Source organism: Pleurodeles waltl, chromosome 8 (genome assembly GCF_031143425.1).
Source record: "Pleurodeles waltl isolate 20211129_DDA chromosome 8, aPleWal1.hap1.20221129, whole genome shotgun sequence".
NCBI lineage: Eukaryota > Metazoa > Chordata > Amphibia > Caudata > Salamandridae > Pleurodeles > Pleurodeles waltl.
In genome coordinates, this window is record NC_090447.1 from 769,247,007 (window position 1) to 769,273,242 (window position 26,236).

The 26,236-nt window shown below is 43.1% G+C and overlaps 1 protein-coding gene across 3 annotated transcripts in view; it reads left to right on the top strand.

Annotated features, from left to right (window-relative positions):
* Positions 1-26,236, top strand: part of PHKA2 (phosphorylase kinase regulatory subunit alpha 2) — a 512,688-nt gene that overhangs the window by 79,194 nt on the left and 407,258 nt on the right. For all 3 annotated transcript variants that reach the window (XM_069205013.1, XM_069205014.1, XM_069205015.1), the window contains exons 3-4: positions 23,452-23,610; positions 24,648-24,695. In XM_069205013.1, the coding sequence (XP_069061114.1) occupies positions 23,452-23,610; positions 24,648-24,695 (207 nt within the window). The remainder of the gene's footprint in view (positions 1-23,451; positions 23,611-24,647; positions 24,696-26,236) is intronic.

Sequence of the window (26,236 nt, forward strand, 5' to 3'; positions counted from 1 at the left end):
TGTTTGAAAATGGCACTTTTAGAAAGTAGGCATTTTCTTGCTTAAACCATTCTGTGACTCTGCCTGCTTGTGTATTCCCTGTCTGGGTCAGACTGACAGTTGGGCTGTTTGTGAATCACCTCTAGACAGTGACACAAAGGGAGCTGGGGCCTGCATGTCCCGAAGAACCAATTGGACCAGAGTGGAGGGAAGAGTGGTCACTTAAACCTGAATGGGCTGTGCCTCCCCTCACACAATGCAGTCTCCAACCCCTGGTGTCAGTCTGAAGCTAGGCCTGGGCAAGGCCGGATCTTGGAAACAACAGAGACTTTCCTTTGAAGTTTGCCTACTACAAAGGCAGAAAGGGGTATAAATAGTGGACCCAAAACCCCAGGTTTTCAGATTACTTCTGGAACCAAGAGTGACCTCTGTCACGGAGAAGAGCTGAAGAACTGAAGGAGGAGTACTGTCCCTATGCCTGTGACTGTGCTTGGCTGGGTTGGCCTGCAGTTGCTGCTTCTGCCTGAAAGAGGGCAAAGACTGGACTTTGTGGTATATTCCGGCTTGTGAAGAATCTCCAAGGGCTTGGACTGAGCTTGCCTCCTGTTTTGAATTCTCTCTGCCATCAAAGACTTCCTTTGCCAGTCTTCGACTTTGCTGAGACTCCTTCACTGCCAAGTGATGCCCTATCCAGTCCCTGGGCCCTTGAAAGGTAAAGTTGGTAGAAAAAGGCTGAAATCCACACACCGTGCGGGGAAAAGTTCTACACACCACCTGCACTGCGGCAGTAAAAACGACGCAACCCCTTGCAGCACGGTTTATCCATCACTGTTTGGCTGAATTTCTTGTGCATCGTCGCTGGATGTCAAAATCATCGTGAGCCTGTGTGGATCCGAGGTGGCCCGTCCGGAAATCGACATATCACTTGCAGGAGAGAAAACAACGCATCACCCACCCGACGGAGAAGAAACGACGGACGGCATCACTTGTGAGTAAGGAATTGACGCATCACTGACTTGTCCGACTCATGCTTGCCCACGCAGCTTTATTTTTGACACAAAACAGGTACTTTGTGTGAAAACAATGTTTCCATTATTTTCTATGGAGTAAGACTCATTTTATTGTATGTTGGATTATTGTTGTTTTGGTCTTGTTTGATTTAGATAAATATCGCCTATTTTTCTAAACTGGTGTGGTGTCCATTTTGTAGTGTTTTTCCTGTATTACTGTGTATGTGGGTACAAATATTTACACATTGTCTTTGAGATAAGCCTGACTGCTTGTCCCAAGCTACCAAGGGAGTGAGCAGGGTTATCTATGTGTTTATCTCCTCTGCCCTGTGAGGGTCCCTGCTTGGACAGAGTGCAAACTGACTGCCAACCAGAGACCCCATTTCTAACAAGCCCATTGGTATCTTTGGTGTCCAGTCTCATGAAGTATCTACATTCCAGTTGTCACAGATCCTTTACCCTGTCACCTCCCCTCGGGGATTTTCTAATACAATCAAAAGCACTGTCAGGGGTGTGGAATTTAATAAAATATGTACTTGTCCATGGGAGAGGTTGCATCATAAATCTGCTTGTCCTGTAAAAATAATCTACTTGTCCTTTGATGGCATGTAGTGTGGCAACAAATTATGGCAGCAATCTCATTATGTAAGGGCTCTGATAATAGCCTCTCTGATAATGCAAGGGCTGATACTATAGTAGGGCTTGAATACTAGCCATTTCAAGCTCTACTATAGCAATTTCCTTACTTTGCCACCTTTCGGCAGATCTACAAACTGGGGCTGGAGGAAGCTGTAAGCAATAGTTCCAGGGCTGGAATGCCTTTGAGTCTATGTATACTTACTAAAAAGCAGGTTTCAAGGATTTTCACCAGCTATTCTCTAATCTTTTCCCATACCAAGAAATGTTGGAAATTTACTCCTGACAAGGGCAGACGTAGAAGTTCTTCCAGGGTGGGGAAAAAGTGGTTGGAGGAAAAGTGTACTTGTTAACACACAATAGATTTTCACATGAGCAAATCTACACATCCATATCTGCTTGTTTTAAAATACAGTTCACAAATGTTCTAGGAGTATGATTTCCTGGTGTACTTCTGTGAATTCTTGTGAATTTATTAAAGCCACTAATGCAAAGACATATACTTGTGTGACTTTCTGTAAGAATTTAGCCCCCAATTAGGTCTGGCGTTAACCAAGACATTTAGGGCCAGATTTAAAAAGGCCTAGCTCCTCCTTACGCCACATTAGGGTCATTTTGTTTTTTACGCTAATGTGGCCCAAGGAGGCAAAAATTGCTGCGCCAGATCAACAAAGTGGAGCAATGCACGCATTGAACCACTTTGTAACTCCTTGTGCCATTTTATGCCTGCGACAGAAATAGTGTCATCAAGGGACACTTTTGTTAGGGGGGGCGAAAAAAATGGTGCAAAGAAATCTAAAAGATTTCTTTGCTCAATTGTTTGAGGCATTTTTAACACTTGGACATAGCAGGCGGCAAATGGAGGCACACTAATATTTATAATGGGCCTCAATGGGCTTTGGAGGATTTGCATCAACATTTTTTACGCTAATCCTGTTAAGCGCCAAACTAGCGTAACATTGTTTGACACTAGTTCCCTAACTACCGCCATGGTGGGCCGTATCTTAAATACAGCACACACCTGGTGGTGTTAGGGGGGCACTAAGGAGCGCAAGAGAAGTGGCGCTGCATTGGATGCAGGGCCACTTTTCTTAAATCAGGCCCTTAGTTTTTATTAAAATTCTATTTCTGTCACTAGCCATCTATCGGCTGGCTTGACTGTGAGAGATAGCATTCTGCTCTTCCACAAAGAGCAGATTGGCACACAAAGTAGTTTTGTTCAGTGCCCAGAAATACTGTGTCAATGTGTGCTTTTTGAGACCAATTTTTTTTTTTAACGTTTTGCCAATTTTTGTTACAATGGTGAGGTCCTGGCAGTTCCCACAATAATAACGTTTTACAAAAACCATGTCAAAATAAGACATGCATTGACAAAACCAAAAAACTGACCACCAATGTTGGATCGGTTGGCTTTGCCAGGGCTTGTTTCGCATAATCGTGCTGAAAATGTGTTATACTGATTTTCTATTAGTAATATTTTTTGGAAGTGCTAGGATGCATCAACACAGTTTATTAAATGATGCTTCAAAGAAAATAGTACCTACAATTTCACAGTAATTTAGCAAAACGTTTTTTTACCTTCTTGCATTTTGTTCTGAACATTTTGTTTTGAAAGCAAAGAATCATCAGTCTTGCTGACAAGCTTCTGCACATATTGGCATATAATCAGAGAGTATTCTGGGAGCATTAAACACAGCCTTATATTGCTAATCTTTTCAACTGTGTGTACACACATTTTTTTTACTGGAACCACTATTAGTAGTGCAGTGTGACCTTTTTTATTTAGATTGGTCACCCTAATAATAAAGGCTTTGCATTAATGAACTTTTATACCAGTATTATTGTACTGCCTATGTGTTGCTTGAGGCATGGACATTCTAGTATATACACTGCATCCTCACTTATGCAATTTAATGCTTGTTTGATGTGAATCTTCTCTCCTATGTTAGTCACCACCTGTGTCACGTTCTTACCGTGCTGACAGGGTTTGCATTTACCACATCTTTTGAAGCCGTTGCGAGGCTTCATCCACTGTGCCTTGTTAGTGCGCACATATTTCCTTACCAGGATGTCTTTCATGGACCATGCCTTCCGTTTATGATCATTGGTTTCACACCAATTTCTTTGCTTATCACTGGGTTTTCCCTAATGATGTGCCAGTGCGTCTGAAGCAGTTGCCATATCCTAATATGCTGTACACTGTAAGTAGTACTAAATCGACAAGTCTTATCAGCCTATTGGTGCCTTCCCTGATGTTCAAATTTTAACGTAACTCTCTCTCTCTCTCTCTTGTCCAGCCACCCTGTTTTTAGCTTTCTGTAATGTTTTCTCACTATATCCTCTTGCTCGTAATTTGGTGATCATATCTTCTTTTGCCTTAAAAAAAGCCACGCTGGAGCTACAAATTTGTTTCAACCGAAGCAGATCCCCGTATGGTATACTATTCTTCAAAGGTACAGGGTGTGCGTTAGTAGAATGCAAGGTAGAGTTTCCAGCCGGTTCCTTCCTGAACACCATGTTTGTAATGTGAGAATTTACTACTGTGAGTTTTACATCAAGAAAATCCACACTTGAATTACTTATGCGGCCGGTGAAGGTTAAATTCAAGTCATTAACATTGATTTTATTGACAAATTCATCCGCTGATTCTTGATTCCCTTTCCACAGTATAAACAGGTATCTATATATCTGACCCATATAACAATGTGTGTAGACAATGTTGTAGTTCTGGACCACGTAGTACCTGCTCAGCCCTCCAGCTCATATGCAGATTTGCATAGCTGGGAGCAAAGCAGGTACCCATTGCTGTTGCTTGCATTTGTTGAAACAATTCACCATTGAAGAGAAAAATATTACATCGCAGACACCACTGAATCATTTGCAACAACATCTTGTTATGCTTGTAAAACTCAATAAGCCTAGACTTCAAGAAGTGCGCCATTGCCCTTAGCCCATATTCATGTTTGATACTCATGTAGAGCGAAGTCACATCCATCACATCATTACAAATTTTATGCTCCCATTGTATATCAAAAATTTGTCTTACAAAGTCAGAAGTGATTTGAATATAGGACTGCAGGCTCTTAACCAAAGGCTGCAAAAAGTAATCCATATACTTAGATACATTCTCACATAAACTACCAATGGCAGATATAATTGACCTGCCGGGGGACAATCCCAGGGCTGGAAAAATCCACTGGACCACTGCATTGGCCAGTCTTATTTGATCAGGTCCAGCTATTTGTAATACTTACTTGTCCGTGAGTTGACACTGAACAGGTGTTCTGTTCAGTTGAAAAGTGGAGGGGCAATAAAAGATGCCTTTAAATCTTGTTCTTATGTCACATTTGCTCTGTGTTTACAGACAGAGGACAAAAGTCAGGTTTTCTTACAATTAATTTTCCTTCTGACTGCAGAGTTTCAGGGCTTTATAAGGTGAACTGTGTGACCTGCTGCTTAGAATGTAAAATAAAAGGATAAGTTGTTTGCTTTTCCCTAATACACAACATTTAAATGACTAAGTCAACTGTGCAAACATTCCAAAATATATTTCAGTAGTTGTGAAAGCCCTTTTTTTATATTTCTGTGTGATGAAAAATATTTTAATAGGATGAAAACAAATCAGAATACCTTACATGTTGATGTGCAAAGGATATGTTTTCTGATATCCAATTTTCACAGATTTTTAATACATTATATAGTTTTATCAGTAAACCTTGCAGGTCTAGTAACATTTTTATGATTTTCCGAGCCCTCAATCCTTGTTCTTGTGTATTTTGTGGATCAAATACAATATTTGTACCTTAAGTGTAGACACTTTCAAAACGTTGTACTCATCCAAGTTCAATAACTCTTCCTCATACGATCCCTTTAAATCTCCATAAAACATCTCTTTCATACTTGCATATTCTTCTTTGGTAATCTTCTGATAGCATCTCTTATCATTCAGCTGTGTGTATACTTCTCTTCAATGCATGTCTTTAGACCACACCGCCACATTGCCCCCTTTGTTGGAGTTTCTAACTCTGCATTCACTTGTATTTGCCCATTTGTCCATCACATTCTTAAATTTACCGTTGCCTGCATTTTCCTTTTCGCTTGTCATCTCAATTTCTTGAGTTCTCAGATCATATTTTCTGTAAGTGTGTCTATGTTATCATATTTGGAACAAATTGGGATTTGGGTTTAAATGAGACGTCAGCTCCTTGGTCTCCTGTTATTTGTCGTTCTCTTAAAATGTTTCTGTCCTTCAATTGAAATAATCCACCCTCTTCCTCATGTTCCATTTCTAAAAGGTCTTTCATCAATTCCACATTGGAGGCCAACAGGTTGCATGAAAAAAGTAGTTATTTTCTCGTTTCCACTCTTGTGTTTTAAAGTACTTGTCAAGTTTTGGGTTTCTATCAAACATGTAGATGTCTATCATACTCTGTTCATAGTTAAATGGGGCACTTGGACAAGAGGAAAGACCAAAGGAAAATACACTTTATTGTCTGATAGAGGGGTGCTGGGTAAATTAATTACAGTGTTTTGTTGACTCACTTCTTGGAATAACTCTGTGACGTCATCCCTTTGGGGTTGTCTCCTCCTCTTTCCCTGCCCCTGCTCCTTTGTTGCCTCCTCCTTTTCTTTCCTGTTTTGGTGGATGGTTTGTCAGTCAACCTAATCTTAAAAAATTAAACTCATCTTGGACTGTGGTGAATGCTCCTGTCGATGTCATGCTCCCTTCTCAATCAGACTCAGAGATGGTATCCGAGCTAGTATATAATATAAATAACTTAAATAAATAAAGCACTGGGAACATTTTAATAATTTGATGAAAGGACACATTCCTTTCTAGTCGTCTGTGAATGCATTATTGGGGTACTCGCCGTTTTTAGCAACTTTAAGTTGTATAGGCACATAGGTGCAGTCAGCTTATTCACATGTTAAAAAACTGTTAGATAAAGGCTTCCGGTAGGGAGACTAGCTTATATTTATTTTCTGTTATCAGTAATCACCATTTTGGGTCATTCCCGTCAGTCAATACAACATCACTATCATCTCCTTTATCTTTAATACACTATTGCAACATTTCACAATTCTCAGTGTTGGAAGAAGAAACACATCTAAAATTCCCAGATCTATATTTAGTGCTACTAGCTACTATTTGCTTATACACAGCAACACTGCTGGGCACATTTCTTCTCTTCTTGTAGATTTTAAAATGGGTGCATTGCTTTTCAAATGTATTAATTATTGAATAAATTATTGCTGTAATTACACTAGCAAAACTCAACCCCATTTTATTCCATTGGAAACTCAGTTGGTGGCTTTATGTTTCCAAAATTGGGTCAGAGATAGGTAACCTTGCAGCTAGAAGAATATAAGTCTGCTTAATGGAGAACTCTGTAAACCCAGTGTATATACATTATCACCCCCTTTTTATCCAAACAATGGGTCTAGTTCCAAATTGATTGCCGTTATATCGCGTATGACTTGTATAATAAAATCACAGTATCCTTGAATTCTGGGCATATTTATCACATACGACACATTGTTCTACTCTCAGCACATCTCCTCCAACAATGGTCTGGGGTTCCAAATATGGTATGTAATCTAACATGCATGTAATAACGCCCTCACCAATAATTTGTGTGAATTTTCCCTATATTTTGTACATATTGAGGATTTAACTGCCCTAATCCAGAAAATATCTCACATACCTTTGGGATTCTCCTTATTTAGTTCCATGTCACATTTTTCACTATATTTGTGCTTGGTATGAGGTATGTTCTGACTCAGTATTATTTAGTGTTTGATGATAGCTTTTGCCACCTGTGACTCAGATAATAGGGTTTCTCTAGTCGTTTTCACTTGAGCTCTATATTGCATGTTCCAGTCCAACTGAACTCAATGTAAACAGCTGGGGCAGTATAAAGTTATCTATTGGGGCTCTGGAGGGGGATCTCCCATACAAGTCACTCTGTTTTTTTAGTAGCCTATTTTCAAAGTTTCCCCTAGTACTTCTGGAAATGATTGTCTAATTCTCATGAACCCCACATCAGGTTGTCCTCGTTGTTGGATGAAGACCACAAAAGAATTGTCCTTGTGCTTTTGTGAAGTATCTGACAATAAGATCAAGATGGACATCCAGAGCTAAATTCTAAGAGCTCAAGTGGCCTTCCAGTTATTCAGTTATCATCCTGGTATTTGAAAAGGGCATTGGTGGACAAAACCTGCAGAAAGAAAGATGCCCATTGCTGGTGCAAGAGACCACAGTGGAAACCACCAGTGCGAAGCAGGAGCCCCCTGGATCTGACTCGGTAAACAACATTTCCTACTCCATTTTAATGAGTCCAATAGGATATAGTGTAAGTCTACCCCCAGACTGCTGACATCCTAACTGTGTACAGTATAAAGGTGTACACTTTTCTTTAGAGTGTCTAAATGCTTTTTTATACTAAAAATCTCAGTAAAAGTGTTGTTCACAGATGTGGCATACTCAAAATGTCACCCACAACTTTACCCAATGTGGGTGTGACTTGGGAGTCAGAGAGATACCAATTGTTGGAAATGGCCCTTTTTTCAGGGTATCCCCAAACTTTTTGCCTTCTTCCTCCTATTTTTCCAGGTCTGTTTTTGCTGGTTTATTGTCTCTGCACACTTTACCACTGCTAATCAGTGCTAAAGTGCAACTGCTCCCTATAGAAATTGTACTGTTGATTGATTTATCCATGATTGGCATATTTGATTTACTGGTAAGTCCCTAGTAAAGTGCACTAGAGGTGTCCAGGGCCTGTAAATCAAATGCTACTAGTGGGCCTGCAGCACTGGTTGTGCCACCCACATAAGTAGCTCTGTAATCATGTCTTAGACCTGCTACTGCAGTGTCTGTGTGTGCAGTTTTGACTGTAACTTCAACTTGGCAAGTGTACCCACTTGCCAGGCCTGAACCTTCCCTTTTCTTACATGTAAGGCACCTCTACGGTAGACCCTAGGTAGCCCCAAGGGCAGGGTGCAGTGTATGGTAAAGGTAGGACATATAGTAATGTGTTTTATATGTCCTGACAGTGAAATATTGCAAAATTTGTTTTTCACTGTTGCAAGGCCTGCCCCTCTCATAGGTTAACATGGGGGCTACCTTTAAATCTAATTAAAGTGTAGATTCCCTTTGGGAGCGGATGGCATGTGGAGTTTGGGGTCTCTGAGCTTACAATTGAAAAATACATCTTTTAGTAAAGTTGATTTTGAGATTGTGCGTTTGAAAATGCCACTTTTAGAAAGTAGGCATTTTCTTGCTTAATCCATTCTGTGACTCTGCCTGTTTGTGGATTCCCTGTCTCGGTCCGTTTGACAGTTGTGCTGTTCACACCTCTCCTCTAGACAGTAACACAAAGGGGCCTGGGGCGTAGCCTGCATATCTTGATTAGCCATCTGTGCTGGAGGGGAGGGGAGGAGTGGTCACTCACACCTGAAAGGACTGTGCCTGCTCTGCCACAATGCCGTCTCCGACCCCCTGGTGAGTGCCTGGGGCCTTGCCTGGACAAGGAAGGATCTTGCAAACACTTGAGACTTTGCTTTGAAGTTTGCAAACTTCAAAGGAAGAACTGGGTATAAGAAGCAGACCCAAAACCCCAGACTTTTAGAATCTTTCTGGAATCAAGAGGAACCTCTGCCCAGGAGAAGAGCTGAAGAGCTGAAGGAGGAGTACTGTCCCTTTGCTGTGTTGCTTTGCTGGACTGGCCTGCAGTTGCTGCTTCCGCCTGAAAAGAGTGCAAAGGGTGAACTTTGCTGTGTGTCCTGCTTGAGAAAGTTCTCCAAGGGCTTGGAGTAGAGCTTGCCTCCTGTTGGAAGTCTCAGGGACACCAAAGACTTCAGTTTCCTCGACCTGCAGCACCGGGAACTGTGTGTTTTTTGCTGCTCAAGAGGAGAAACCATTGCGACGCCACGTGAGCTGCCGACGCTGCACGGAGTTGCTTTGCCTCCTTAGCACCGCAACCCTGGTCTCACGACGCCCTCATCGGATGACTTCACCGAGCCGCTGCTCGCACTGCGACCTGTGGGCCCCGCACTCCGGCGTCACCTGCTCACACCGCAGCCTGGGCATCCCCGACAACGTCGCTCCTGCTGACACTGGCGCCACTGCCTGCACCGTGGCTTGTGGACACTGCTCATGAGGAGCACAAAGCACCATCCCGTCCCGCGCCGCAGCCCCGGACCACCGACGCCAGCACCATTGGCTCCAGTGTCGTCACCAGGCATCCTTGCCTGCACCGTGGCCTGTGGACACCGCTCGTGAGGGTCACAAAGCACCGTCCCGTCCCGCACCGCTGGCTTGGGCCTACCGACAGCGCTTCCGCAACAACGCCGCCACTGCCTGCACCCTGACCTGTGGACAACGCACATTGCACCGCCCTGCTTCACATCGCAGCCCTGGTCTCCCCGATGCCGCTGGATGCCGTCACCGACCCGCTGCCTGCACCGTGACCTGTGGGCACCGCACGTCGCATCTTCCCGCTTGCACCGCAGCCCGACACCATTAACGCCAGCGCACCTGATTTCATCAGCCCGGTGTTCGATCCCCGAGGGGCATGACTTCAAGGGCCTGACGACTCCTGCACCGACTCTGGAACCGACGCCAGCGACGCCACTCTCCGGAGCTCACCGCGAGGATCACAACACCCTGCAAATCCAAGGTACTGTTTGCGGGTCTTCTCAACACCGTAGCTGGCCCGCAATGCCCCAGCCGGCCTGAACTGTTGGTTTTGTGGACTTCAAGGAACTGGTTTTGAGTAAATCTTGCAGAATTCATATTTTTCTTACTGTATGTTGGATTTTTATCGTACTTGGTCTTGTTTTATATAGATAAATATTGGCTATTTTTCTAAAACTGGTGTGGTGTCCTTTTGTAGTGTTTTCACTTATTACTGTGTGTTATGTGCAAATGCTTTACACGTTGCTTCTGAGATAAGCCTGACTGCTCGTGCCAAGCTACCAAGGGGGTGAGCAGGGGCTATCTGAGCGGGTATCTCCCTTATCCTGACTAGAGTAAGGGTCCCTACTCGGACAGGGTGCAAACCGACTGCCAGCTAGAGACCCCATTTCTAACACCAATATTTGGAAATACAGATTATGCACACTGCGGACAGACAGTACACATATATTTTGGCCAGAGTTCTTCAGGGACTCAAAACCTTGGTACAATGTAGCCCTAAGTTTATCAAGTATATTCATCTTTTGTAACCCATTTCTGAGCCAGGGTGCGTGTGCGGTAGGGGTAGTCTCATACTGGTTTCTAGTGATGAGGGGTACCCGTCTAGGGTGCCCCTTGTCCCCCTTATTATTTGCAGTGGTAATTGAGCTATTGGCAGCTTGGGTACGGATAGATGCATTATATAGAGGCTTTCAGTGGGTCGACAAATTTAGCGACCAGATCTCTTTGTACGTGGGATGATGTACTTCTGTATTTGGGGAATCCAGCCGTATCAGGGCCTAGGGCACTATGGACGCTAGATGTATTTGGCACATACTCTGACCTTCGGATTAACCCCGGGAAATTGGTGGTCTGCTTCATAGCTCCATGCCCGGCTGATATGACATAGGTCTTGGGGATACCAATCTAATCCTCAGGGTTCCGGTATTTGGGAGTCTTCATTACTATTTGGCAACCTGATACCAAAGATTGAGCTGCTACTGAGAGATGTTAAGTTTTGGAATACGCTTCCATTGTCCTTGATGGGACACTCGGCCATCTTTGAGATGGTTGCGCTGCCATGGCTCTTATATCATTTGCTAAATCACCCCTTCCTGATTGCCCCTTCCTTCTTTGTGAAAGTTAATGCACTGCTGTGGATATTGCTCTTGGAGGGTGGGGCCTGGAATACCACGCATCTCACTGGAAAAGGTTGTAGACCAGTGTTTGAGGGAGGAGTGCCCACTCCGTATGTTTGTTTGTAGTATTGGGCAGCCCATCTTCTTATCATCAACAACTGGTGGTTTGGAGGAGGGCTATGGGTATAGAGGGCCTCCCACACTTGCTATACAGAGGCAATGTGCCTGAGTATTTTCCACCGGCTACCAGGGTGGTTCTGGCGGTATGGGCGGCGGTTAACAAGGCTACCGACTGGACTGGCAGGCTAACATTAGAGACGCCCCTATGATGAGGCACATACCTTCCGCAGGTCTTTGCCTTGTGAGGCTTTGTAGTGTGGGACAATATTGGAATCTCAACTCTGGGGAATGTTTTACGCTATGGTGTGTTGAAATCCTTTCAGGAGTTACAGGAGAAATACGCTCTACATTGATTGCAGTTTTTCAGATACTTGTAATTCCAACACGCGCTGCTGCTGGCGCTTCAGGCCACAGTGAAGATATCAGAGTTCTCATCATTGGAAGTCAAGCTCCTTCTCATGAACATAAAAGAACATAAGTTATCACTGGCATGTAAGATGTTGAGGAATGTTCTGTGCCCTAAAGTGGCAGTACGCAGGGCATGGGAACAGGAGATAGGGGAACTTGATGGTGATGATTGGAGGGAGCCCCAAGAGGCTCCCAGAGAGGCAGCCATAGCTTCACAGTTTAGACACATACAGCTGAAACTGCTCCACCGGGTGTACTACACCAGGGCCAGGCTTTGCCGCATGAGATTGATATTGGATGAAGGGTGCCTGAGGTGCAGGAGCTCTTGGGGAACTTATCCCATATGACTTGCCACTGCCCTGTTCTTTCTCCCTTTTGGTAAAGGGTTTTGGGGAGATTGGAGAGAGTGTTGGGTTTGACAATCCAGAGAGATCCCAGATTTGTGTTACTTCGCATGAAAGACGAGTTGGTCAGCACACGATACTAGAGGGCACTCCTGTGGTTGGGCCTAACAGTAGCCAAGAGAGAGATTGCAAAGGCCTAGAAGGAGGCGGCTTCCCCATTGGTTGAGGTTTGGGCTAAAGGTATGGATTTTTGTATGGGAGTGGAACGTCCCATATACAAGGCGAGAGGCTGCCCTGAAAAACACAAGATATGAAAGAGGTGGGCGGAAGCTAGGGGAGTACACTTGGAACCCTGCCAGGACACCCCATGGTTTATCAAAGGTATAGGAAGTCAACAAGGAAGGGTGGGGCTGGATGAGGGACCGGGAGGGACAACGCAGGTATGGATTCCACTAGTATTTCAGTCTTACCTACAATTATTATCAAAATGTCACTTTGCAGTGTTGTTATGCTTGATGTCATATATTAAGTTTGTAATAGGTGTTACCTATTCACCTCTGTTGGAAAATCAATAAATGTTTGTCAAAAAAACCTTGGTACATTTCTGGAACACACTGCCTTTGTCAGTGATGGGCAGGGTGGCAATGGCTAATATGGTTGTCCTCCTGCGCTTCTTATTTAATTTACAAATATTACTGTGTTCTATACCCATACCGATATTTAAAAGGCTAGTTGGGCTATTAACCTCTCTAGTATGGCCAGAGAAAACAAGTAGAGTGCAGTTTGCACATCTGAAAAAGGATAAACTTGAAAAGGGGTTGGGTCTCACTGACTTAAAGCTGTATTTTATAGCTGCCCATCTTCAGCATGTGGTGCAGTGGTGTAGCGATGACCACAACTAAGAGAAATATTTTCTCAGTGACTCTATAGATATTATCTCGCTACCACTTTATCTGATATGTAGGACGCATCAACCAATATTCTTTGATAATTGGATCGGTCGCTCCAGCATGGTTAGCGACAATAAAAATAATTCTTAAACAACCCCCTTTATCGAAATAGTTACAGATCTGGTGGTTGCAGCCTTTCTGCAATATAACTGATTACATGTCTATGTCTCAGTGGAGAGAAGGCACCTGGCGGATCTGAATATGGGAGACAGGTTTATCACATTTGAAGAGGTATCAGAAATATTTGGGGTAGGACAAGGACAGCTCATAATTTGCTAAATTAACGAAGACTGCAAGAGATATACAGACAAAATTCGCTTAAATGCTGTCATCTCTTAGACACATGAGGTGGTGCTTGAAGGAAGTGGTTATATAAAGCCCTTAAGCAAGATAGAGTGAAATTTCTCTTGAAAGTATGCCATCCCTGGAAGACCGATCTAAGGAGCCTATTACTGATAAGTAGTGGGAGACAAACTCTGCGCTGGTTCAACTGATAGCTAGCAATGCCAGATTTAAGTAGTTTAATTTCTGTATATTGCATCACAACTACCTCACCCCATTGAGGATCCATAGAATATATGAGGACAGATGATTTGCTTGCCTTAAGTGTGGTAGTAATAATGGTGAGTTTCTTTATATTGTTTGGTAGTGCAGACCCATAAAAATATAATCTGGGGGAAGTGACTAAGGGCCATATGTACAAACACTTTTTCCCATAGACACAGAATGGGTAAAAACCTTTGCTACATCTGGACCTAAGATCCTAGAAAAAAAGTGATGTTGATAAATATAGTGATCACAGTGAAGTGTTGTGTGTTGGGCTCGTTGCTAAACCCCTGAGAATCAAAACGCAATACCAATGTGCAGTGTTGAGGTTAATCCTTGGAACATGATGAGTAGCAATTTACTGACTCTCCACAAGAGTTCCTGCTGTCACTGCTTGGCTGAAGGATATGATGGAATGTGCACTTGCATAAGAGAGGAGATTGAAAGAGGTCAGATTTGATAATAAAGTGAAGATTACTCAATGGGTGGAAATGATTAATGCTCTCTATAGGGCTATAGAGTCAGATAAAAAAGTGTTAATGACACATCAGTGAGCTCCTGAGAGATGGGGGGTCAAGTATATGTATATGACACATACTGTTTGTTGAGAGTTTACTCACAAAGTACATGTCCGGGACATTGATACAGCACCTGGAGTGAATAAATTGCTTTATCTGCAAAATGCTTATGTGCAGGGCGGGGGTACTAAAACCTCCAACTGCAATTAATAGACTTTATGTGAGGAATGGACTGATAATGCTACATATTTGTATTCTTATGTTTGTCTCTTTTAAAATAAGGTGATGCCACTTGCTTCTACTGTGAGCAGTTTGTTATTTCCGTTTGTTAATGGAACAAATAAAAAATAAATATTTTAGAAGATACTAATAAAACATTATTTAAAAAACTATCTGACATTAACATCGAAGCAAAACTATTGTATATTTTGTTTCAATTTTAGGTTATAAAACTATGGCAAATGTGTTATAATTGAAAATGGTGAAGAATTCAACTATACTATAAGAGATTTAAAGCAGTTGCTGATTTTACTTAATTGTCTAAAGTGAATCATAAAAAAGAATATCTATGATATATTTTAGATTTACTTTTCTGTCTGTAAGACATGCATACAAATAATTGTTTTTCGTTTTCTATTATGAAGCAATTAAATATAACATTAAAAAGAGTCTTGGAGGGGTTAAGGGCGTATTCCATTTTATACATACATTTCTCATTGCAGCGGTCTGGATCTGTGGCTTTGTTCTCAGGAGGGTCATCCTTTGCTAGGATAACGCCTTGGCCGGAACAACATTTGTTACCATCCCTGCTGACGGTACATACAGTGAGGCAACAGGAGGCCCCTTTTATGCTCACAAGTCAGTCGGTGGCCGATTATATCAGAACAGGGCCTGGCCCCTGATCACAAATATCTTAACTCCTCACACCTCGTACCTGGATCTCTCACAACTCTCTTGCTTCACGGTGGTGATAGTTTTTTTGGTGAGGGGCGTAGAGGACGGGCTAGGAATGCGGGGGCAGACAATAAAAGGGAGATGGGAAGAAGAGGTTGAAAGAGTGTTGAACACAGGCACCTGCTGCATGCAAAAGAAAAACTCAAAAGCAATTTGAGCTGAATCATTGGAGTAGGTCCAAGGGAGACTGCTGCATGGATAACATTTTATAGGCAACTCGGTGTTCCCCACTAAAGTCCCAGCTCACCCATGACAAAGGATGGCCCCAAAGCTCAGCTTGATGAATTGTTCTGCTGGCATGATATTGATAGATCCTCATTCATAGAGTCCATGAATGTTGACTTCGTACTTGAGGTTAAGAGCGCTGTTTGTTGAACTCCTTTGCTAGTGGTATTTTTTGGGTGCCTTGTTACTTAAGTCGGAGGATGATGTGGAATTGTCTCCATTATAATGAATTTACAAATGTTTTAATGAGTGGTCTCTGCTCGCCAGACTTTGGTTTAGTGTTTACATTTTCTGCACAGCAAAATTTCAATAATTACTTCTTGCTAGATGAATTTCTTCCTGGGTTAACTTCAGGATGCCTTTAAAATCTGCCCTGGATTTTATTTTTATTTTGCTCCAATTTTGCCCACTGTGTTAGATGACTCGTTAGGGAGCTTCACAAGTACATATACAGTGTGGGTTGTCTTGGTATGTGACAGTGCACGAGACACCCAGCTCCATGGTAGACTCCAAGTGCACAGTCAGTGCTTTTTGGGTCAAAGACTACTAGACAGGGCAGCTGTCTAGTTTGCTTACAGCTTCTTGTGGTCATTCTGAAAGCTTCCCTTGGAATGCATTTCATCCATTGTTTACTATTTGCTTTGTGTTTGTAACTCACAGTTGCTCTACCTCACTCCACTCTACCCTAACCTATCCCACTCCAGTCTACCACAGTCCAATCTACCCCAATCCAGCATACTCTAATCCGATCCACCCCACTCCACTGAAATCATCCCACTCCAATCTACCCCACTCTACTCCACTACAACCTGCCCTAGTCTACCCCATTACAGTCTACCTCATTCTACCCCTGTCTGCTCCACTACAATTTTCCCCATTCTACCCGACTTCACTTTACCCCACTTCACTCTACCCATTCTACCCGACTCCATTCTACCCTAATCTACCCCATCCCGCCCCACTCCGCGCCACTAATTTTTAGCCATGCTGAACATCAACCGCACTGGTGTACAACATGCCATAGGCAAGACCTATTGGCTTTACCAGTGCTTGTTGGATTAGGCACCCTGTCCAAGAAGGCAAAGCAGAGAGTGCAAAGTGTAGAGCGTTTGGGTGTAAGTAACAAATATATCGTGGAGACAGTAAGAAATACCTTTGCTATTTTTAAATAATTCTATGTATTTAGTAATCCACTAACATTGTGTTTTAAGTAGTCTAATACTTAGAACTGAAGAACACCATGTTTGAGTGAAAGCACAACTTGAGCGAGGTGCAGTCAGTACAGCACATTAGAAGTGCGGATAAAGAAGCGACGTGTTGATTTTCTTGGAAGAAATTCCTTAGCTCTTTTTGTGCTTGACCTCCTGAGGGCTGTTTATTACGTGACCTGCCTCGCCCGGGGCAGCAAAGCCGCTCTTTTCCCGCGACAGAACAGGCAACTTCGTCTCACACGGGGTTATTTTTAAACAAGTCAATTATTACTGAAAATGAAAGCGAAATGTACTGCACTTTGTTGGTCGATCTTTGATCACACAAATCTGCTCTTTTGTTACTCATTCGATATTTTCTTTTTGTAATAATGTTTTGCTTATATAGAGCGTCATGCCACGTCTGCCCTTTTGAATCGTTGAATCGTTGTACACAACAAGAACCGTATTATAATGCTGTTTTCTGGACTGCTCGTGTGCCGAAGGGTCCTTGCGCTTTTTTTGGTGTCTTGAATGCTTACTCTGATTCGAAATATCGCCATGTTGGTGACAGCGGAGCTCGGTAACCCAGAGCAATAATAGCCCCTTTGTGTTTCCAACTCTTCAGTCAGAAAAAACATGCATTAACTCGGAGATGTTTCGGCTTCGCGTATCCATTTAAGACGCCAGAAAAAGCACAGATCATTCTGCGTTACTGTAGCTAGAAAACAAGATGCGGCCCGAGATGTTACTTACTGTCACCTAATGTAATGCCATGACTGGGCTGGGATCCAAAAAAGCCCTTTCAAATGTTGTCAGACTAGCCCCCATACGGTGCATAGCGAGTGAGCCTATCCACTACAGTTGGGTGTGGGAGTTCTCCCCCCCCAAGAAAATTTGGAAGAAGTGTAAAAAACGGTGCATTCTACAACACATTTTTTTGATTCAATCTTCAATTGTATTGGTTTTTAAAGCATAGAAAATGATGACTTTACAGGGCACCAGGATACAGCACTCTTTAATGGGGCTGTTCAATGATTCCCTCATCATCACCCTCTAACCAGAGACGCAGTTTAGTCAGTTAGCTATGGGGGTGTGGAACAGAGATCTCCCAACCATCACTGCCATTGAAATGGCAAAATGGATGACAATAGTTTTAAATGTAAAAGGCTTCTCTTCATAATATAAGATCCATCTAGTCCTTTGTTTATTCTTGGGCTATTTTGTGTGGGAAGGAAGAGGAGGGGTGGGTGTATACAAGTTCTGAAGACCTTCATTGAGATGAAAGGCACTGTTAGAGGCATGGGAGTAGCTCTAGGGAGATGTAGGACGCAGGCTCGGTATATACTATATCAAAATGAGATATAGTGTGCATGGAGTCCACGGGTTCCCCAGAGGCTTAACAGAGGCTAAAGTAGATAATACTAGTACTCTCTTTTGTGGTAGTGTGGTTGAACAGTTAGGCTTATCAGAGGGTAGTGCAAAGCATTTGTTGTACACACATCAACAATAGAAGAAGCACACACTCAATGACTTAACTCCAGACCAATGGTTTTTAAATAGCAAAAATGTATTTTCTTAATTTATTTTTAAAACTACCAGATTCAAGTTGCATGTAAGTACTTCAATAGATTTGTATTTCACACATGTATCAACAGTACTTTGTTCGAATACGATAAATTATACAGAGTTTGAAATATTGCCAATAATCTGTTTTGAAAATGGACAGAAACAGTTCCTGGGGGGAAGAAAAGTTAGATTGTTTTACAGGTAAGTACAAAACTTACAGTTCCAGTCTCCGGGGCTTAGGAAGTCCATAGGTTGGGGTTCAAGTTAACCCCAAACAACCCACCACCAGTAACACGGGGCCATCCCGGTACAGAGGTCAAAGTGTAGGAAAAAATAACATGGGCTTCTATGGAGACTGGGGGTACTTGATTTCAGATCTGTAGGCTGGTAAGGACCCATGACTTCGGAGGGCAGACCTGGGGTTTTAGAGGAGCACTGGGGGGGCACAAGTAGGCACCAAACATACAACCGCAGCAGCACTGGGGGGCCGGTGGCAGGGTGCAAACAAGATGTCGGGTCTCCAATGATTCTCTATGAGGGGGACCCCGGGGGTCACTCAGAGGGTGCAGGCGAGGTCTTGGGGGTCGCCTCGGGCACACCACTGGCTGGACAGGGAGGAGGGATGCCTGCAGAACGTGGCTGCACCGGGTGTTGGTTTCTCCAAGGCCTAGGGGCAGCGGGTGCAGTGAGTCCTTTGGCGTCGGATATCCTCGTCAGGAGCTTTCATGGTCAGGGGGGTCCTCGGGATTCCCTCTGCAGGTGTCGTTATGGAGGGGTGGAGAGGTCAACCCAGGGTGGGCACTTGCTCGGAATCGCCCGGCGATTCTCTCTAGCTGGTTGAGCCACCTTGACACGGGCCGTGGGCATCGGGTGCACAGTGGTTAGGACTGATGCATTTGGAGTGAGGTGGGAGTCCTTAGTCGTTGGTTTCTTCTTGGACAGGGCTGCTGTCCACAGGAATTCTTGGTTCTTTTGGGTGCAGGGCAGTCCTCTGGAGTTTGGCAGAGGTCGCTGGTCCCTCTCGATGCTTCGCTGTTCTTTTGCAGGTTCTTTGAATCAAGAGAGAGGCTGAAAGGGCTGGGGCCAAATCAGTTGTCGTCTTCCTTCTTCTCTGCTGGGGGTTTCAGCTAAGCAGTCCTTCTTCTTGTCAGGACGCCAGGAATCTGACAACTTGGGTTCAGGGTGGCCCTTAAATCCTAGATTTAGTGGCGTTTTAGGGGTCAGAGGGCAGTAGCCAATGGCTACTGTCCCTGAGGGTGGCTACAACCTCCTTTTTCCCTCTCCCTTTGGGGAGGGAGGGAGGCACAATCCTAATCCTATTGGTCCTTGCCCTCCAACCCAGGATGGAAGATTCTGCAGGGAGGGGGTCACCTCAGCTCTGGACACCTTAGGGGTGGTCCTGGCTGGGGTGGTCACTCCTCCCTGTTTTTCCCTAATTTTCCCGCCAGACTTGCCGCCAAAAAGTGGGGCTTCATCCAGGGGGCGGGCAGCTCCACTAGCTGGAGTGCCCTGGGGCACTGTCATTCGAAGCTCGAACCTTTGCAGCTCACTGCCAGGTGTTAGAGTTCCTGGAGGGGGGAGGTGTGATGCACCTCCTCCCAGGACAGGCTTTGTTTTTCACCACAGAGTGCACAAAGGCGCTCACCCCATGTGGTCAGAAACTTGACTGAAAGTGGCAGGTTGGCACAGACTGGTCAGTCCTGCACTAGCAATTTGGTTAACATACTGGGGGCATTTCTAAGATGCCCTCTGTGTGCATTTTTCAAACAATCCCACACTGGCATCAGTGTGGGTTTATTGTGCTGAGAAGTTTGATACCAAACCTCCCAGTATTCAGTGAAGCCATTATGGTACTGTGGGGTTCGTAATGACAGACCCAGACCATATACTATATAGGGCTACACTGCACCTACACTGTCTAAGAATGGACTTAGACACTTTAGGGGCATATTGCTCATGCAGCTGTGCCCTCACCTGTGATATAGTGCACCTTGCCTTAGGGCTGTAAGGCCTGCTAGAGGGGTGACTTACCTATGCCACAGGCAGTGGTTTGTGGGCATGGCACCCTGAGAGGGGTGCCATGTTGACTTTGCCTTTTTCTCCACACCGGCACACACAAGGTGCAAGGCAGTGTACATGTGCTTGGTGAGGGGTCCCCAAGGGTGGCATAATACATGCTGCAGCTCTTGGGGACCTTCCCTGGCCACAGGGCCCTTGGTACCATGGGTACCTTTTATAAGGGACTTAACTGTGTGCCAGGGGTGTGCCAATTGCGGATACAAAGTTTCAGATTTTGGGAAATAACATTGGTGTTGGGGCCTGGTTAACAGTATCCCTGCATACTTTCGATCAAAGTTGGCATCAACAATAGGCAGAATGGGGGGGGGGGGGGGGGTTAACCATGCCAACAGTGGCACTTTCCTACAGGAGATGTTTGGGGTGTGACACCCCCTAATAAATAGATTGTGTTGTGTTTACCTTGGTCCAGAGGCCTCCAGTCGGGGTAGCAGTGTCTGTGGTCAGGTTTTCACTTTGATCACTTGGATTAGCAACCCTACTAGTACAGACACACATTACAATGAAAGTCTGCATACACCCACCCCTTCTCTTTCCTCCCACACAAAACAGGCCAAGAATGAACAAAGGACTTTCATACACCCTAATGGGATTTCCCGCTTAAATACTCCACATGATCTGTAATTTTAAGTGAAGAGGTTAACAGGTGTAGATTTGCCACTATAAATACACTTTTATCCAGGCCCTAAGGACTACACTCCATTGTATAGTAAGGCATAGTACACTCATTCCTGAGATGGCTACTGTGATATACAATGGTAGAACCATGGTTACATCAGTGAGAGATAAAGCACTTTTAAGTGGACATCCCTACAGTCTACATTATTCAACAATGTCCAGTCCCTCAAAATCTTCAGCTGAGTTCTGAAAATAAATATCCACACTTTATAAACATCCTTGCTACCGAGAATCTGTATATTGCATTGCATTACAGCTATTTACAATGGGCATGTGCCCACATATTCACAGGTGGATTATCTATTGTGAAGAGAAGATTTGACCTTTCTCACAAATATTTTGGAACAGTCTTCGGTTTTATGCCTCAGTCTACTTTCAGACATATCCCTGCAACCACTTTAGGTGTGCTGAGCTTTTATTTTGTTTAACACAGAGTAATACTTTCAAACTAAGTGATTTGTAAACGGTGCACCACATAGCTTTCAACACGCACAATCATGCTTGCGTCCAGGGCTTACACTATTGCTATCCTGTGTGTGTATACACTCGTCTACACTCTATGCTGCATATAAATATGGTGTTATCAGTAAAGTCATCAATTATGTTATTTGAGGTGTGACCAGTTCACAATGGTGCCATTTAACACATTATAATTGATGCAATTTGTGAGGTCATAATCAGTGCATGGCTGGAGTGCACATTATAGTTAGCTTCAGTCAACTGTAACTGGAGAATTTCAGTATTTGTTTTGTTTTAAACAATAGTTTTTATAGTTTGGCAATGGTTTGTCAGAGCTGAAATGTGTTGTTGTTCCTAACACCTTAATAATATGGGGTTTACTGCACAGGAGTGCCAAAATCCTTCTTTTTCATATACATTTATGACGGGGTTCACTGCCCTTCTCATTGCACCTTCATGAAACTTAAAAAAAAAAGTTAATCTGCCTCAGCTCCTTCTTGGAAAGTTTTCGGGTGATCCGTCAAGTAGGGGCCAAGGAAAAAAGGGAGGGGAGGGGGGTGGCAAACCACAGTTCCCCTAATCATTTCCCCATAGGAAGACTGAAAAGCGATACTGCAAAAACGGCTGAACGAAATTACACCATATGTGGCAGAAAGCTAGATCTTGGTCCAGAAAGCGTGCTTTTAGTGAGTTGGTGTTAATCCATTCACTAGTTTTTTGATAATTTAAGGTTAATTAAACTTAGTGTATCTGGACCATTGAGCTGAAATTAAAAAATGTAAGCCTTCTGCTTGGCTGAGGGAGCTTTTGTTTCAGAGTGAGCTCTCTAACTGGCTGGCCGTAACGTGAAAAGAAATGTTGTGATGGGCATTTCAAGACTAGGAGAACACAAAGATTAGAGGGGCGTTATATTTAGGTGAAAATGTCAGTAAAAACGTACCGTTTTAAACTCATAAAACCAGTGAAATTCACCAGCTACAGTTATCTTAGTTAACTATATCTCATGCCCTAAAGTAACAATAATTTGCGCCCTCACTGTGCACCTATTAAGACCTCACAAATTACATCACTCATGTTCTCTGACATTACTGATAAAATCACTGTTGGATTTGAAATGACATAATTGATTAGAACACTGTGCACAGTGGGAGCGCAAGTCATAGTTACTTTTGGGGAACAGGTTATAGTTACTTTTTTCACTGAAAAACAAAGGTTAAAATGAAGTGATGGTTAGGTAAAAACCTCAAAAACTCACTTAAGAAAACACAGTTAAAATGCAGTTATAATTACAAATTAGAACCGAAAAAGCACTGAAATTTGCCAGGCTTTGACTGAAAGCACAATCCATAACGTGCATAAGAGATATACAAACCATAACTTGCACACCAAATGGAATGCTCATGACGTCTCCCTTAATGAAACAGGTGCAATTTAAATACTGTAAATCTTCTTACAGATGAAATTACATATCATATTACCCTTGCCACATTGACAGAGGCCACTATGGGGGTCATTTTGACCTCTGCGGTCTTTTCCCAAGACCGCCGAGGGACCGCCGTGCGGAAGACCGCCAGTGGTGGCGGTTTGCCGCTCGGACTATTATGACCGTTGGCAGCTCTGGCGGGCGGAACGGAGAACCGGCGGATGACCATGGCGGCAACCGCCATGGTCATAATACAAAAAAAAAGACCGCCAGCCTGTTGGCGGTCTTACTGCCGCTTCTCCGCCTTCCGCCAGGGTCGTGATGACCCCCTATGAGTGTAGAATCATTAATTGGTTTATGTGTTGTTGTTTCATTAGTTTGCTTTTCAGTTTTGTTAAATATTGGCATAAATATTCTGATGTCATAAGCATTACATTTGGTGTGCTCCTTGTCAAGATAATGGATGTCTTTGTGAATGGGTCACATTGTGACCTAATGAAGGGATTAAAAAAGCACAAAACTGAACACAATTTTCTCCTGTTACTCTTGTGCACAGAACCCAGTTACAGGCCTGTTGTCTGCAAGCAATGAACAGAAAGATGCCTGGGTCCGTGACAACATCTACAGCATCCTGGCTGTTTGGGGTCTGGGCATGGCATACCGAAAGAATGCTGACCGCGACGAGGATAAAGCCAAAGCATATGAGCTTGAACAGGTGAGCCTATGCAGCAACTAAACTTTGGTGCTCAGGACTGATTCAGAAATGTAAAATAAAAGTATTGTAATTATTCCTACTGCTACATTTGAAGCAAATGGATGAATATTATTTATTGGAAGGAATGTCTGAAGAAATTCCCGAATTGGATTTGGAAATTTGTGGCAGTCCCAAATTTTAAAGAGCTCCCAAGAGCATCAATATTACTGATTTGTACCCATCTGTACAAGTCTCCTTAGAGACATACATTTAATGCAGATGTGCATTTGTACTTCACATTTTTTTGTTTCTCCTTATGGACGAACTCCTGGTGCTAAAAATCAGCACGAGCAGTGTGACATGCCTAACTGCACCCGTTTGTAGAACTCTGTGGAGTCTCATAGAGTTTTCATATAATCTCTGCGAAATCCCCCACCCCTATCAATGACTAATAGGTTGGGACAAGGCTGAGGTCCTAGCTTGGCTTCCTTACCCATATATTTATTTGTTATTTTGATTGGCACCACCTGCTTGGACCACATTCTGAAGCTGTCATCTCCATTACCATATATTTGATGATTTTCTCCACTACATAATGCAGCTCGTTGAACATCTTTATTTATCCCTTATTTGAGCAGGGCTTAGGTAAGACAGCAGCCTTAGCATGCCCTCTAGTGCTTTTGTCAAAACTACTGAAAAAAGACCTCAAAATTGCTCTATTCGGAATATAACAATCACCCCAGCCAATAAAATTCTATTTTGCTTGGAAAGCTACGAATCCTTGCACCTACGTTTTAACAGTTGATTGAAACTAGAAATAAACACGTAAATTAAAGCAATCAACAATGTGTGGGAGGAAAACAATGTTTGGTTATCTTTCATTTATGTGGAAAATGTTATGAAGGATTGACTGCTAAAATGCTCAAAAGTTAGAGAAGGCTTCATTACTGAGGTCCAAATCCCGAAGTAGACGAGAGTAAGCTACTATGTATTGGACAGTGGTAGGAATCTTTGCTCTGATTCAGGGACCTTATCTCTGTGTACTCTTTCTCCCACAGAATGTTGTGAAACTAATGAGGGGACTGCTGCAGTGCATGATGAGACAGGTAAGATAAATCTGATAAGCAGATGTATTCACACTCAACATATTTTATTCTATGCACACAGCAGTTTTGTGTCTTCAAAAAAGCTGACGGATTGGTGGTGACATATTAGAAATGGGTGCTGTGTAGGAGTCTGGTATCTTGAAAATATGAAGAAAGAAGTAATACTCTTACTTTATTTTTTACACATTGGCTAACTGATGAGGCAGAGTGTATTTGTTCAACACTTTCTGTTTTATGCTACATAGGATTATAGCCAGTTAGGTGGGAAGAAGGTCAAATACATTGTTTCAACATTACTTCTCAGACAATACCCAGCTAATGAAAACTGGTGTCCTACAAGAGTCAGGCTTACCTATTAATCTGTTTGAAGGGACAATCTTGTGAATGTCACAATTGCTTTTATAACTCAACCAGAAATAAAGTGACATTCTGGAACCCATATTGTTGGCAATTTATGATGCAAACTGCAATAAGAAGACACACATTTACTATTCTCTGGACAACCCCTTGTGAACTCTAGGCCGAGCTGATATGAGATATGAGATTTATTTAAAGATTAAAGGTTTTCCTTTAATTGGTTCTGCTAATGACACCCATGACCACCATATGTCAGGTTGCACTGGCTCCATCTCCATCTCCAACCTCCTTATCTTTGCTTCATTTCCATACATTATTAAACTAAAAACGCCTTAAATGCAACACCTTAAAACTGAATTTATTCAGCTTCCTGGTAATTCCAACTCAGCAGCCACATAACACTGGCTTGATATACTCAAATGCACTGATATAACTCCAATAATACGAAACCTTGTCACCAACTCAACGTCTTTGGGGTTCATCCATGACATATAGCTCAAATATGACATCCAAGCTATGGTCATATCTGATAGACCTGAACTGCAAAAAAAAGTAAGAAATCTAAAACTGTTCTCTGCACAAGACTTCAAACTAGCATTTGAAGCCACACCAATCACCAGGCATGACTATTGGACTTTCAAAACACCCAGACATTTGACTTACTCCACTAGGAGCTATCGTTTATGCTGCTGCTAGGTTGTTGACCAATACCTCCTACTTTAAATTACCCTCAATGTGGGCTCTTTGTTGTGTGAGAGCATGAGAAGTTAGTGTATCAGCTAGGAAACATTACAATCAATATTACCAACAGGGGTGTGTAATTCTTGTAGCTGGACTCCCAGGACATAGTCTATGGGGTCAAGAACAAGTTTACATGTTCATTTTGTCCTTGGGATAAGTAGCACAAACTCTTTGGCTGGCGGTTTACAGTACCACATTATGGACCAGGGAATGGCATTGATTGCAGTTAAAGTAATATTTGTGTTCACAATGTTGCTCGAACTTTTATTTATGGTTCATAAATGCGAAGCCTTTATTATTAGAGCAAGCACTATAAGGAAATGTTGTAAGCTCAGACTGCTCTTCTGACAGGGGTCCCAGTATAAAAATGAAATGTACGCACACGTTTGCAAAGTCTAAGAGTATGATGCTTCGTATAATGCTCCCAGAATGCTCTCTGATTA